The sequence below is a fragment of the Saccostrea cucullata genome, unplaced genomic scaffold, assembly GCF_032062105.1.
Source record: "Saccostrea cucullata isolate Sc308-1 unplaced genomic scaffold, CSIRO_AGI_Scuc_v1 ctg779, whole genome shotgun sequence".
Taxonomy (NCBI): Eukaryota; Metazoa; Mollusca; class Bivalvia; order Ostreida; family Ostreidae; genus Saccostrea; species Saccostrea cuccullata.
The window spans coordinates 63,542-79,217 of NW_026931120.1; the positions used below are offsets into that span (position 1 = coordinate 63,542).

At 33.0% G+C, this 15,676-nt stretch overlaps 1 protein-coding gene across 1 annotated transcript; it reads right to left on the reverse strand.

The window, feature by feature from the left end:
* Window positions 1-4,863: 4,863 nt before the first annotated feature.
* On the reverse strand, window positions 4,864-7,939 carry LOC134231486 (uncharacterized). The gene is made up of 6 exons (XM_062713448.1): window positions 7,807-7,939; window positions 6,457-6,611; window positions 6,255-6,367; window positions 6,004-6,143; window positions 5,547-5,762; window positions 4,864-5,233 (listed from the first exon to the last, which is right to left on the reverse strand). The coding sequence occupies exons 2-6, from the start codon at window positions 6,607-6,609 to the stop codon at window positions 5,193-5,195; spliced, it is 663 nt and encodes a 220-aa protein (XP_062569432.1). The 5' UTR covers window positions 6,610-6,611; window positions 7,807-7,939; the 3' UTR covers window positions 4,864-5,192.
* Window positions 7,940-15,676: the final 7,737 nt, after the last annotated feature.

Genomic DNA, 15,676 nt, shown 5'->3' on the forward strand with positions numbered 1-15,676 from the left:
TAAATTTACTGGAACCTCTGTTTATAAGGATTTCTATAGGGATTAGTATACGTCTATATAGGCTTATTCAAATTTCATCTGGTTGTTGGGAACATTTCAAAAAGTAAAATACCAGTGTTGAGCCAAACATGAAAAAAAAGACTTTGTAACATTGTCAGAATAGAGGAAAAGTATTAGTTGGATGAAAAAAAAATCTCTCATTAGGCGATCAAGGAGCAATATGAAACTCATCTAGCCTTATGTTATCAATAATTCAGATTAGGGAAAAAAAGTACTCGACCTATTTTTGTATTTAAATGAAGCAGAATTTGTGCAAAATCTTATGCGAGAAAAGAAAAAAAACCGCTTGCTGTGGCCTTCAACTCGACATTTAGATATATCGACGACGTATTGTCAATTAAGAATTGTTATTTCCATTCTTATGTCGATACGATATATCCTGGTAAGTTTGAGATAAAAGATATTACAGAGTCTGACACATCTGTTTCATATTTGAATATTTTACTTGAAAAAAAAAAAACATTGATGGTAATCTAACAACCAAGTTCTATGATAAACGTTATGACTTTTCAATCGTCAAGTTCCATTTTTATGCAGCAATATACATTCATCACCTAGCTGAGGAGTTGATATATCTCAGTTAATTCGATACGCAAGAGCATGCTCTACATAAGTAAAATTTCTAAAACGAGGTAAATTATTTACAAACAAGTTGATGAAACAAGAATATTAGCAGTCCCGTTTAAAGTCATCATTTCATAAGTTCAATGGTCGATACAATGGCCTTGTCAGCAATTAAAATATCATTGAGTCAAATGCTGACTGACGTTTTCATACTAATTTTTAGTCCATTATTTATACTATATAAATATTGCATGTAGTTCAGTGTAACATTGAAAATTTTCACCCCAAGAAAACCATTGTCAACCGAGGCGCAGCCGAGGTTGACAATGGTTTTCGGTGAAAATTTTCAATGTTACACTCAACTACATTCAATATTTATTATATTATACTCAATGTTTTATACAAATACATATAATAGTGAACCGTGCGTGCATAAATTCTGCGCGGTCGCTATTTTTTGGAATATCACCCGTCGTCAAGCAATGTTGACTGTTGCTACGCTGGAGGGCGTGGCTTCATTATTCAGCGGGTAATAGTGTTTTTTAACAAATGTTTCTACCAATCAGATTTAACTAATTTACATGAAAGTATAATATTCTGAATTAACGACGGATTATTCTGTTATTCACGGATCATGAGAAGGAGCATATGGTGGGTGTGACCGGTCGGCAGGGGATGCTTACTCATCCATAGCACTTTCAAGATCCCACCTCTGATGTTTTGGACATCTGTGTTTGCTCTGCTTCTTTTTTTACATTGTTTTATGGACTTTGATCTTGAATACTATTTGTTATCAGCATATGTTTCATCGATCCGTTATACTGGCCCCAGCTGACATAACCGCAACGTTGTCTTTGTTTGTATGGCCCATTAAATTAATTATATATGTCAGAGGAACTGGAACATTATTCTGCAATTGTTATTTCAACTTGTATCCCCACTTCCCTTTCTAAGAAGAAAATTTTTCAAAATCATCAAAGAGCCTAAGTCAAAAAGTACACAAATTGGCCTGATTTCAAAACAGGACAATTTTTGCTCTGGATATATCTACAGACTATATATTTTTTTCAAAACAACTTTCTTTTTTCAATATCCCTTTCATATTTTCTGTAAGAGGTCTTTAAAATAGCATATGTATATGGCCGAATTTCGTACATTTTACGGAACGTCATAATGACGTTGTGAATTTTAACACCTCTGATTGTTCATAAATAAAGTGGTAAATTATATATTAATTGATGAGAATTTCACAAAAATGTATTTTACAATATATTACAGATAGTGCTTTGATATTTTGTTAATAAAAGATAACTTAATTTGAAATTATAACGTCGGATATAAACAAGCTTATAGGTACATGTATATGTACAAGTGAAAATGACAGCGTGTCCGTTCAGCACCCGTGTGCTTATCGCGGTACACGTAAATAATTAGATACATTGTAACGTTTCATTGTTTGACTTTGATAATGTTGTAAAATAATAAATTCATTAATAATTTACACAAACTTAATGCATTTGATATTTCTTTATGCATTTGATATTTTACTCAACCTGTATATATAAAGCCAAGTCAGGGTTCTCCATCATTTGAAATTTTACTGTGTTGCAGAGTTTACGCGAAGCACTAATATTTCGCGATATTTTCACGAACAAATTCGCAACTGAATCACAATTCATTATAACTACAAAAGATTACAAGCACACGCTTATTTAAAAATCGCTGATTCGTTACACAAATGGTATGGTCGTACATACTGATAAAAGGGGAAAAAAAACGTTCTGAGTAGCAGAGTTACCGCATTACAAAAAAAGGAACTTCAGAACAGTAACATATTTTAAAAGAGTTCCTTGAACATGCTGAAATTTCAAAATTTTCGGCAATTTATGTGCATCAATTAAATGACTTCGGCGCGATGTTATTTTTGACTTACAGTGCTTACTTAATTATAGAGCCGTGGTTATACAGGAAAGACATATTTAAATATTTTTCATAAATAATACAATGCATTTTATTGCAACTACCAATTAACCGGTACATTGAATTGTGAAAACAATTTATTTGTCTTTGTTCAGGCATGCGTAAAGTCCGGCAACTTGTTTGATTACTCAAGGTGAAGCCCTAGTAATTAAGTATTATAACTTTTTGAATTGAAAGACGGTAGAATTGTTTGATTCAAGTGTCAGTTAGAGAGAATTTGTGTGTTTAGATTTTCTAATTATCACAACTCTTAATGTGTCGGCAAAATTTTTACTGTGTCGCATGCATGAAATTTGAATCGTTACTGTGTCGGAGAAAATTTTACTGTGTTGGGAGCAACACAGTAAAACAGCTCATGGAGAACCCTGCCAAGTACAGGAACGTAGCAATCGGGGGGGGGGGGGTTTAAATGTTAAAATAATAATGGTACCACATATAGCGTATAGAACACTGCGTATAATGTTTATTCCTCATATGAAAGACTTGTGAAGATATTCTTCTCGTCAAAGTAATCATTATCATGTTTTAACAAAATGTTATCACGATCATCAATTGCAGAATTTTTAAAAGAAATAATAAATGGATTTATTTTAAATACTCTATACAGTGTGTTTATTTACAATCATGCACTAGACAGGGTTATGAAGTTTCATTTTTCCCTGTCATCTTTCTACTTTTCAACATTTTCAACTATATTCGACACTTGTGTATTTTCGAGCAATACCTATGCTTCGTTGAACGAATACTTCCGAGAGCAGCATCAGCAAACTTCTAATGCAAGAACGCCGCTTAATCAGAGGCAGATCCAGGGCCGGTGCCTCGGGTGTGCGCCCACCCCCGCTTTCGAATTTTTAAGCAAGATTTACTAAACTAGAAACACATTATTAATCAAAGTACTCAGAAGTACAGAGAGCCGGGCTAATTTACAGAGTAGAATGGATTTCTTACATGAATCACGTTTATATTCTGATGAAAAAATTATTTTAAAACTATCAATATAAATGATAAGACACTGACAGTGAGTTTTTCAATCCTAATACCACGGTCCAATTTTGTCAGAATCAGAATTAATCTGGTACCGCAGCTGAATGTAAACAAACAGGTCAGTCTGGTTCCCTCTCCTGCTTTACCTCGTATGTGTAGAGAACTACGGTAACACTGATTATCAAGAATCATTACGCTAATAAACTATTTTCTTTGACTTAGGAAGTTTTCAAAGTCATTACTACTAATGTTTATTTTATATAGATAAAACTTCGTTTTATTTTTGTTGCTTTATTTAGCGTTTGTATTATCTCAAAAGCGGTTGAGTAAGAACTATATTTTTGCACGTAACTTTAAAATGGCGACTATGGGGTCAACATCCTGCCTTCAACAGAATCACATAAGCCGGCAATTGCTCTTTGAGCAATAAGCCCGGCTAAAAATATTCTTGACGCTGTTTTTAATGTCATGTTTTAATATAGATGCTGATGTACACAAGTCTACATGTACGTCCTGACATGTTTCTTATGAAATGATGCAGAGGTTCCAGATAAAGTATATATTGATGGATGGACACCATCTTTCATTTCATTGACTGACCAATTGTTGATGACTTTAACGAAACTGACAATGAACACCCCATTTTTGGACCTTGCTGAGAGGTTTAACATGAGTTCGTCATCTGTCAATAACATTGTAACTTCGCAGATTTGTGCTTTGCATGAAATAATATATGAAGGACTCGTAGAGAGTCGCATTCCTTCTCTCCAGAAGTGCAAGGGGTCTATGCCTACAAGTTTTGGGGATTTCAGTTCATGTAGAATAGTACTTGATGCAACAGAAATCACCCAGGATGTTCCAGGGAATGATATGAGATTGCAGGCCAGCACAGTACAGCGGATACAAAAATTCTCACACTGTTAAAAGTGTTACAGGTGTTGCACCTAATGGTGCTTTGGTATTTATAAGTAAATTGTACCCTGGCAGCACATCTGATGTTGCAATTGTAGAACATTGTAAAGTCTTAGAACAGTTATCTCCAGGTGATATGATCTAAGCAGACAAAGGGTTCACTATTCACAAATTAAGTTGTTGCCCCAAGGAGTACATCTAAATATTCCTCCCTTTCTTACATCTAAATCCCAATACACCCCCAGTGAGGTCCAACTATGTCGAAGAATTTCTAAGTCGTGCATACATGTTGAAAGAGCAAATGAGCGTATTAAGAATTATGAAATTTTAAGGCATGTTCCACAGCAATTTAGATATATTTCTACAAAAGTCTTTCAATTATGCTGTGTTTTAGTCAATTTTCAGGATCCCCTTATGCAGGAAATTGCTCAGAATTTTGCAAGTGTAGATAACTAAGATATTAAAATTAAAATTTTTTCACCATGTTTAATGTTATATCTTATAGCTGTTGTAAATACGGGAGAAATTTACAGAAATAAAAGTCCGTCAAAACAGATATGTTGATCTCCCAATTGATGTCTTTGTTAATTCTCACAATCGCAGTCTTTTGGTGTCCAGACCATAAAATCACACAAGGATTTCCCAGTTATATGAAGCTGTCCTTGCACTTGATCATAGTATTGGTGGTTCTCTCATAGCTTGAAGGACTTGACTCCATTAAAATCCTGAACCTCTATATGAAAAAAATATATATGTTGAAGATTTTTAAAGAATAAGAATTTTCATTGGTGCCTCAATCATTAATATAAGACAAAACTATTTAACTAATAAATATTTACATGTATAAGTATTTTGTTCCTTACTGTACAATAAAGTGAGAAGGCAAATCATCTGCCTTGAGGACTAACATTACAACAGATGGAAAAAACTTTTTAACAATTGCTAAATTGTACTTAAATTTATCCAAACTAATATATTGGAATTATTTAAAGTAATATCTCAGTACATGAAACATATTCAAACAAATGCATATACACTATTATTACCTAGGCAGAAATCATGTACTTTTTCAATAGCTTCTGGAATTGTCATATTCTTTGCTGAAAAGGGGCATTTCACCTCCAGTATTTCTGGCTTAACGTTTGACATCTCTAATATGTCAGCGAGTCCTGGATTCTGATAGCTGAATCCAAATGCAGCAGGATGACGAATGAGTCCATCGGGGCTTGACCCAAGAACCCCATTACAGTGTAGCCAGATACCTAATATGAACAGTATTATAAAGTTACAAAATAGCATTAATATGCAACACTCTGATTTTCTAATGCATTGATGACTTGTTATAAATAAAACATAAAAATAGTATATTTATATTCATTATCTTAAACTTCAGTTTAATAACTGAATTTTAAATAAATTAGCTCAAGAAAAATTTTTATTTATCATCAATTTTTATTTGCTTTAAAGAAATTGAAATTTTGCTTAGGAAAGAAATATACCAACCTGTTGGCTCTACAACTGCATCCCCAAAAGTTCTATACTTTTCAATTGCGACTTTTTCATTGCACGTCCCCCAAATAATGGCATCCTTCTTTGACAGATCATAAGCTGAGCATAATCTTTTGTATAAGGAGACAGGATATCTGTTATATAAGGAGCAAACTTTCAATATTTTTGATTTTATAATTAACTGCTTTTACAAGTATCATTTATAATTACATATACATATAAAGGCATGTAAACTACCAGTATACCTATTTCTCTTGATCGCTGCCAAAACACAACCAAAGTTTGAAGCTGTTAATCTATTCTTCCTAACAGATGACCACATGCAATTTTCCTTTTGACCAGTGGTAAGACAGGCAATCTAAAACATGACAAAAATCTTAAAACTTAAACAACATTCATAATAAAACAGAATACATTCTATTCATTATGCAACTCATTTGTCTTTACCTGTTGGATTTCTTGCTCATTTATCATTAATTTTTGCTTCATCCAAGCGATTGGATTCTCTGCAGAAATAAATTCCTGGCTAGAGATGAGGTCTTCAACTAGAGGCACTGCAAGTGTGGGCACAGGCAACTCGGGGGATAGTATCCAATGCATTGCTGTTGATTTAATTAAACAAAAAATTAAACCCTCAATGAAAAAGACAACAAATACTCAATAAACCTGTATTGCAGTTACATCACCAATTCTTAATACTGGTATATATGTTAAATATTTTTTCAAACTTATTTTATTCACTACTTCAAATAAATTTTGGATTTCAATATGTATACATGTGAAAAGAATGTACAAATAACTTCCTTTAAGTATATGAGAAATAGGGTGAATAATATTTAAACATTTTACTAAAGGTTGCAGTTGAGTTGAAGTTTTATGTTACGTCACGATCTTCTAGTTTGACAGATGTATTCAAGGTAAATAGTATACGCCTCCTAACCGCAAGCTTTACGACTGGAACTTTCTTCTAATCCCTGATTGTTTGCTTGTACAACAAACTATTTCTGTGTCAAGGTTGATAATATGAGTTAATCAATCACATGAATTGTTTACGCTGAATGCATCTGTCAAAAAAGATTGTGACGTGATGCAAAACTTCACACTGAATTGAAATTGATAGTATAAATGTATAATTAAAAGTTTAAATCAAAGTCAACACAAAAACAAAAGAGACAAGAACAAAACTAAACATGTAAAAGACAAAAAAAGCAAAAAGAATGGAAAGACTGCACATCTTGTCAGAATTTCAGTCCAATGTCAAATAAGCCATTAAATATCTGAAGTCCAAAGTCCAGGTGTAATGAGTTAGTTAGGTGTTTTGTGAATTTTTATATATATATATACATGTGTGTATATGCATTCTATCCTATCACAGTTTAAATTTTCAAAAAAGTAACAATAAAATAAACTTGTAAACAATGTGACACTAAAATAAAACACCAGATATATTAACCTGAAAATCTCCCTACAGTTGTCAATTTCTGATATAGGAACTCCCTGTCCCTATCATTGACTGGCCTATTTGTTGCCCTAGTAATTTTTCACAAAAGTTGAAAAATGGAGCATAATACAACACTGAATTGTTTTACATACACCATGCTAGCTGCAGATCTGCAGCTTGCTGGTCTGAAAAAATTAGGATGGACGACCAGAGAGATACAGTTCCATCCATTGAAAAAAGTGTATATTGCCCATAAAAAATGTGCTATTTCTCTATTTTTTATATTTTCCCTTTTGGGGTACTGTCATTTTTTAATATTTTGCACCATTCATGAAACAGTCATAATAAATGCATACCTGTAATTTATAAACCTGTCAGGTGCAGGAAAAAGTTCTTCCATCGTCTTAGTTTGACAAGGTGGCGCACTCTTTGGATGCTTAATCCAACTCTGGCGTACATCAGTTTTGCTGACATTTTTGTAACCTGTATCAACATGTTCCATAAATTTACTAAGTTACATTATAGTCTTGGGGCCTAAAGTTAGATTTTATAGTTACAAGTATGCTTATATATGCCAAGGTAGTGGACTTGGAGGTTCCAGGGCACGAATAGTACCCTGCTACCTACAGTCACATGGTGAACTGCACACTTGTATATACCTGGTATATATATTGGTGTGCATGTTTTGATATAATTTCTATTTAACATTAAATTTGGTAAAGCATACCTAAAACCACGGGCACTGGAAGTTAATGTAAATATATAGTATGTGTATGTATAAAAAAAGAAGGGTAGGACACTCTTTTTGAGGCAAATTCGGGTCTGACGTATTGTGGGCCTTTCTCAGAAGACTTGACGCGATTAATCGTTCACATATAACTTACTATCAATATATGTACCGTTTCGTTCCGCTCCAATGCCGTCCCCTCGAAGAAAAAGATGTTTTTATACCTCCAAGTGCCTAAGAATTTCGCTAGACTGTCTTACTTCCGGTTTATCCAAACTAAAAGTAAAAAGCATGTTTACATGGAAACTTGAAAATTGTGGAGAGAGAGAGAGAAAAAAGAATTGTATATTAATTTATTATTATGTATTAAGACATTGCATAGACGCTTTCAGTCAAGGAAATTCGGAAAGAGGTTTGTTCTGGATTTATTGCATAGGCAGGATAAAACATAATTATATACTTCCAAACGTGTTGTACATTATGCATTTTTTCGTGATTTACAACAAAAGACTTTAAAAAAAAACTTTTCTTTCTTCCAAAAATCTCAAAGAAATGGGATGAACTTACAGTAACCATGGTAACCTGGTAGCTCCGGTCTCGTATGGAGTCTTGCACAATTCCCCTTATAAACTGCGCATCTTTGTCATACACAAACTTTAAAACGTGGTCAGACTGACGGCAGTCTCCGATTTCCGCATAAGTTTCGTTGTATATATGATATTACGTACAATGTGTACTTAGAATAATATGCTATATCACCATAATAAAATAATTAGTTGAGATCCCGAAAAAAATAACCCAAGTCCCGAATCGTCTTTACCCAAGTCCCGAACCGTCTTGTCGCTAGTCCCGAAACGTCGTATTAGTCAGGTCCCGAAACGTCGTGGTCCCGAAACATCTTGCACCCGAAAATTTAGCCTGGTACCCTGTCTCATCATTGCCGAGGCATTGACGCAGAGTAAACGAAGCACAAGTTTAGCTTTTAAAAAAAGCTATAGAGTCAGCCAGTGGATTTTTAGTCTCGTTTACCCCAGACTCTCGCTCTCGAGACTTGGGGCACAGAAGCGTTGGTACATGCAGATTCTTGAATTTTTTGTCTCAAAATCAAAAGAACGGAAAGTATATATATAAATTTCAGTTCCAATTCACGTAACATAATTCGAAGTTCTAAGTTATAAATCTGCAATCTCATTATCAGATCTATAAGATTTTTGGGGGAGGGGGTATGAACATTATGACATTTTTAACAAAACGGAGCCCAATAAGCTTCAGTATCACCCCTGTTAGAGTTTATCATGCCGCCGTTTGAATCACTCTTGACTATGTTTAGAAAACGGAAACACCCTTGTCCCTGCGATACCTAAACTGCCATGCTGAATCCTCGATTGAGAATATCAATAAAGAATTATTGAAATACCCAGTACATTTTCTAGTACGTTTTAGAATTTAAAAAAAAACCAACCATTTATTGTTCATTCAAACAGGTAACATGTAAGCTTTGTATAGCCTAATTTTTTTTTTTATTTTAGTTTGTTTACTGTCCTCATTTAACTTACCTAGCTGAATTTGGCTTATAAAAGTTTTATAAAAAGTAGAATTGAAACAAAACAAACATTAAGTACTAAGACCTAAAAATTCATTTTTCAGACCTCTTATGTCAGGCAAAGTCTCGAGAGCGAGAGTCTGGGGAAAACGAGACTAGTGGATTTTTCTTCTCTGTGATAATGTTTTAAATAATCATATAGAGAACTGAAAAAAATGCATTGAAACAAATTTTTAATCAATAGCAGATTTGGCCACTAAAATTAAAACCTCATCTTAATATTTTTCTGGATAGGCACAGAAGCGTTGGTACATGCAGATTCTTGAATTTTTTGTCTCAAAATCAAAAGAACGGAAAGTATATATATAAATTTCAGTTCCAATTCACGTAACATAATTCGAAGTTCTAAGTTATAAATCTGCAATCTCATTATCAGATCTATAAGATTTTTGGGGGAGGGGGTATGAACATTATGACATTTTTAACAAAACGGAGCCCAATAAGCTTCAGTATCACCCCTGTTAGAGTTTATCATGCCGCCGTTTGAATCACTCTTGACTATGTTTAGAAAACGGAAACACCCTTGTCCCTGCGATACCTAAACTGCCATGCTGAATCCTCGATTGAGAATATCAATAAAGAATTATTGAAATACCCAGTACATTTTCTAGTACGTTTTAGAATTTAAAAAAAAACCAACCATTTATTGTTCATTCAAACAGGTAACATGTAAGCTTTGTATAGCCTAATTTTTTTTTATTTTAGTTTGTTTACTGTCCTCATTTAACTTACCTAGCTGAATTTGGCTTATAAAAGTTTTATAAAAAGTAGAATTGAAACAAAACAAACATTAAGTACTAAGACCTAAAAATTCATTTTTCAGACCTCTTATGTTATAATAAACCTATTAATCCATAAATATGATTGCCACAACCTAGATCATCAAGTCACAGTTTATGAAAAACAAGCTAATTCAGAGAATCTGTCTCTCTTACGGATAAAATAAAAACATGCGCAGATCGGGGGGGGGGGGGGGATAGGGAGTTATGGTTTATGACATTTAATTGCAAAAACTCAAAACCTTCCTGAGATATTGACTGGAAATGAAAGTTTTACACACAGTCACACCGTTACCGAAGTATGAATAGGGAGTTGTTGTATAAAATTTCATTGCAAAAGCTCAATGGCTTACAGAGATATCTCGCGAAAACAAAAGTGTTTAAAACAGGTAGAATTTCTGCATTTTTAAAATACCTTGACTTTTGACCTCAAAATTATGAGGGGTCTTCCATAGGCCAAATAAGGTGTTGTGTAAAATTTCACTGCAAAAGCTCAAAGACTTCACGGGATATCGTGGGGAAGAGAAAGTGTTACAGACAGACAGAACTACAGATGGACGGACAGACAGACTGAAATTGGTGTCCTCTAATTTCAGCAGGGGACAACAAACGAGCAAGCTTAGCCAGTTGTGTTTTCTTTCCGAAGTATCTGTTGTATGACTTAATAAGTCCGCTTATTAGCATCGGAATCGAAATGATTTATAGTGAAAACGAAAGTAAAAGCAGTAAAAATAGCATAAGTAATAAACCAATGTTTGTGCTGTAGATTTAAATACATAAGTAAAATACCTTCAAGATATTTTATTAAAGAGCTTCAATTGACGCGTCAAACACTATGTATCTATTAGGTGAAATGAATTCATCTAACTGTATCTGAACACATGATCAGATGCGAACCATTTAAATTACTGCGAACCAGTAAACTGTTTGAAACCTTCTATATATAAATAAGCATCGGGAAATTCTGTTTGACTTGAATTTACAGATTACCGTGGTGTTTAATATGGATTTGTTGGTTTTTAATCTATATTGATTTTACTGAAATAAAATTAGCAGGAGTGATTTACTGCAGAACAACCTCCCAGAATTCCAGGTCACGCAAGCGCATTGGAAGTTCTTCGTACCATAATTAGTCAGCCCGCGGGCTGACTAATAAAAACAGGGACAGGGAACCAGGCTATGCGTAGGAATTTGTTAAAAGTTCTCTACTAAGAACAAATGTATTTTTGATAACTGCACAATAATAATTACAGTACAGTTTATATTCACATTTAATTAATCAGATTATGAGTATAAATTGTTTCAACAGCGATTACAAGTAGATACACTATATTTCAGAACGTCAGTTTAATTTGGCGACTATTGGGTCAACATCCTGCTTGAACAGGAAGTTGAACAGGATCCCATAAGCCGGCTATTGCTCTTTGAGCAATAAGCCCGGCTAAAAACAGGTTTCCTTATTTTGTGTGTGTGAAGGTCTGTGTTTTTGTGAATTCAACCCTAGGGTAGGGTGCCCCTAATTTTTTTTTATCTTGAATTATCCCTTACATCCCAATCTATCGAAATATCACAATTTAATTCAGGACAGGCCTGCCCTGAAAGACTTCCAGGACAAAATTATTTTCTAGATGTCACTTTTTTCGGGAAATTGTTCTCTCCTATAAGTCATTTTTTTGTCAAAGTGAATACATCCTATGACTACTCTTTTTAACATATCATTATGTCGTAATTATTCATACATTAAACACAGAGCGAAAACAATTCCTCCTTTTTGAGATTATTATGATTATAGATTGATACATTTTTTATTTAAAAGCCGGGTTAATATTATAGTATTCATATTACATATGTTGCCTTTTTAACAGGATGCTTATTTTGTTCGTCAGTAGAAGACACCCCCAGCCCTAAAGCATACACATGGAAAACGAGGCCACAGTCTTGGGCTGACGTACTTAAAAAACACGATTTGATGAATATATTGGGTCATTTACTAAGAATGATTTTTAAACAGCATAATCTACATATTGAAATATTAGTAGCCCCTCTCTCACCCCCGCGCGCGCTCTCTGGAACATGCTGTCTACCTTTTGATATTCAGAATAATGAAAAATATCAACGTCTGAGCAAAATATACCAATAAAAAGATTCAGAAACATCTACATCTGACCTGTATTAAGCTATGTTATTGTAGACATTTGTACAAGTTAATCGCTCACGATCTACCCGATGCGTGATAATGATTATGTTACACACAGAATATATTGAGTACATGTAAGCCTATGTACTAACTTTAAATAGTAATAATGTTATATTTATTTAAATTTTCAGCATTACATTTTTCAAAAATTGATATTTTTTGAACATCTAGTTATTGATCTACAATCATTACGAAAAATATTGAAGTTTCCTAAAAACTTTGACGTCATTTTCTGCACATTGCGACGTCACGAGAAAAAAAAATACTGACGACTTGTCAAATGTTGCCAAAAAAAAAACCCCAAAGCAAATAGACCTATTCTGGTTATATAACCCGGCTACTGTGGAGGGCTTCTGTTAAACAATGGTCCACAACAGACATGCAGATGTGGAAAAACACAGACTAAAGCGAATGCATTTCTACTTTTTTATGTTAAACTTTTTAATTAAGCTAAGAACTAGGCTATTAAAATCTATTTAGCCTACCCTATTTACCACGCATAATAATGTATTTATGCTAAAAAAGGATTTATGGTAGTGTGTACATAATTTACAGTAACTTTTTTATGAAAGATTTAATCCTTGCAGTGCGAGGTTATAATAACATGGAATTATATAAAGGTAAATTTGCCTTCTGCATGCGCCAGCTGAGCAAACGAGAATCATAAATATTAATTTTACACATGGGGCGCATTCCTCTCGGAGAAAAAAACTTAATGAAAAATACGCGTAAGATACCAATGTTTCATTTTATACTTGAAATTTTTTCCGAGAGGAATGCGCCCCACTTGAAATTTTAAAATGAATCTGTAAAATCGGTGAAAAATTCCGGAAAAGTCAAAACCTGTATAGGTTTTAGTCGCTACGATGCAAAAGTCAACGTCCGGTTTGACTAAATTTACCCACCCCTGCATTAACGAAGTCAAGTAGATACGGAAACCACAAATAGTTTTGGAGAAAACGATGATTTATTTTTTAAGAAATCCACAGGCCGTATATTGTACTTTCTGACTTTTGTTCTTTAACATTCCTTACAATTATAATTAATTTGAAAATTTAATACCATATCTATGCTGAAATCTTAAACTTCATACAAATTCTTACAAAAAAGATCCATTGCGGAACCCAGTAATGCTCTACTGATTACAAACCCCTCCTTTACTCCTCTCTAAAATAGCAGTGAATGAGAAACCTCAGGAGTACTGTATCTGACAATATACTCGAAAAGTCCTGGGAAACAGATGTGGATATTTGAAGAAAGCTCAAAGAACTTTAAGAAAACCTCAGATTTCACGAATTCAATAACATCAAAACGTACGACTTTTCAACACTTTACAAAACTTTTCACCACGATAAATTAAATCCCATGCTTTTGCCATCATAAACGACCGCTTTTTTAATAGAATTGGAATTCGTAAATTTACCTATCTTGTCAATTGTCCCTCACAAAATCATTTTGTTAAAATTTTTAGATAAAACCACAGTACCACTCTGAAGCTGACGTATTATTATTTATTTACAAAATAACATTACTTTGATATATCCCAGTGAACTTGACCTATAAAATATTAAAAAGTTTGGATATTAAAAAGATGCTAATGGTAATAAAAAAATAAAACTTTATGATAAACTTAATGGCTTTAATTTTTCTGTAAATGCTTTTCCTTGTGTAGCAATATAAGTATACCTTTAACATATGCTGATGGAGTTTATGTCACCCAGTTAATTTTAATTAATCTTGAGCACACTCTACATACTGATTTGCTTCATACTGGTAATCTGTTAGGCTTTTGTTTTATCTTGACTACAGAATGTTCCTTATACCTGCTTAATAATTAGGGCTAACTTACAATATAAGTCAATATACTTTGAAAAAAAGGAATGCAGGTTCAAATTTCCAGACAGATTTGATTTTAGTTAAATCAGTTAATGCTTTCAAAATATTGTCAAGAAACTAATTTTTAGATTGCTTGAATCACGTAAATTGATATGGAGAAGATTTTTTTGTACAAAAAAATTAATGTATCTGAAAGATTTTACTTAATAATTTTGCAGGACAATCTACAGTTTAAAAAAAATCTTTGATTAAATGTACTAAATGAAGTTAAAAAAAAATAGAAGACATGATCCGAAATGTCATATTTACATACTTTTAGTAGTTAAAATAGCTATGATTTTGGCCTTCATCATGTCAGAGTCATAGTATTTCCGAATTGCATACTTTTAAAAAAAAGTGTTAATGTTTCTAATGACGTTGATGTCATTCATAGAACAAAGAAGAGAACATTATATGATGTATATTGCTAGACGTATAAAAATATTAAGAATTTAAAACGCACTGTGTAAGGAATTGTTTTCTAATGTATTATAAAATTCAAGATTTCGGGTTGTCGCTCTTTAACCATTCGTATTTTGATAATGATTTATGAGTCAAACAATCAATTGAATTTGCACTAAGTGAACCTTAGATTTTATATATATATATATATATATATATATATATAAAATCCAAATTCAAATGATAAACTCAAACTTTTATCTAAAGCGCTTTCGCCCCATGCGGGCTCATCAGTAGATTTGAAATTGTAAACAAGTTACATTATGACGTCATTCTCGTGACGTTATGTAGGCAACGTTAAACATAATGATTGTGACGTAATAATAATCACAGTTCAGTGAGGCGCACAGATAAAGTTTTACAGTTCATCTGATCAAAGTTTAGCGCCTATTTTAAATGTACAATAATGGAGACATTTTATATAAATTGTACATAATAAAATAATTTGAAATAAATTCCTTTTAACAGTTCAATTTTGGTTTAAACAGATTTATAAAATATTGTTTTTATAAATCTGTTTAAACCAAAATTGAACTGTTAAAAGGAATTTATTTCAAATTATTTTATTATGTACAATTTATAT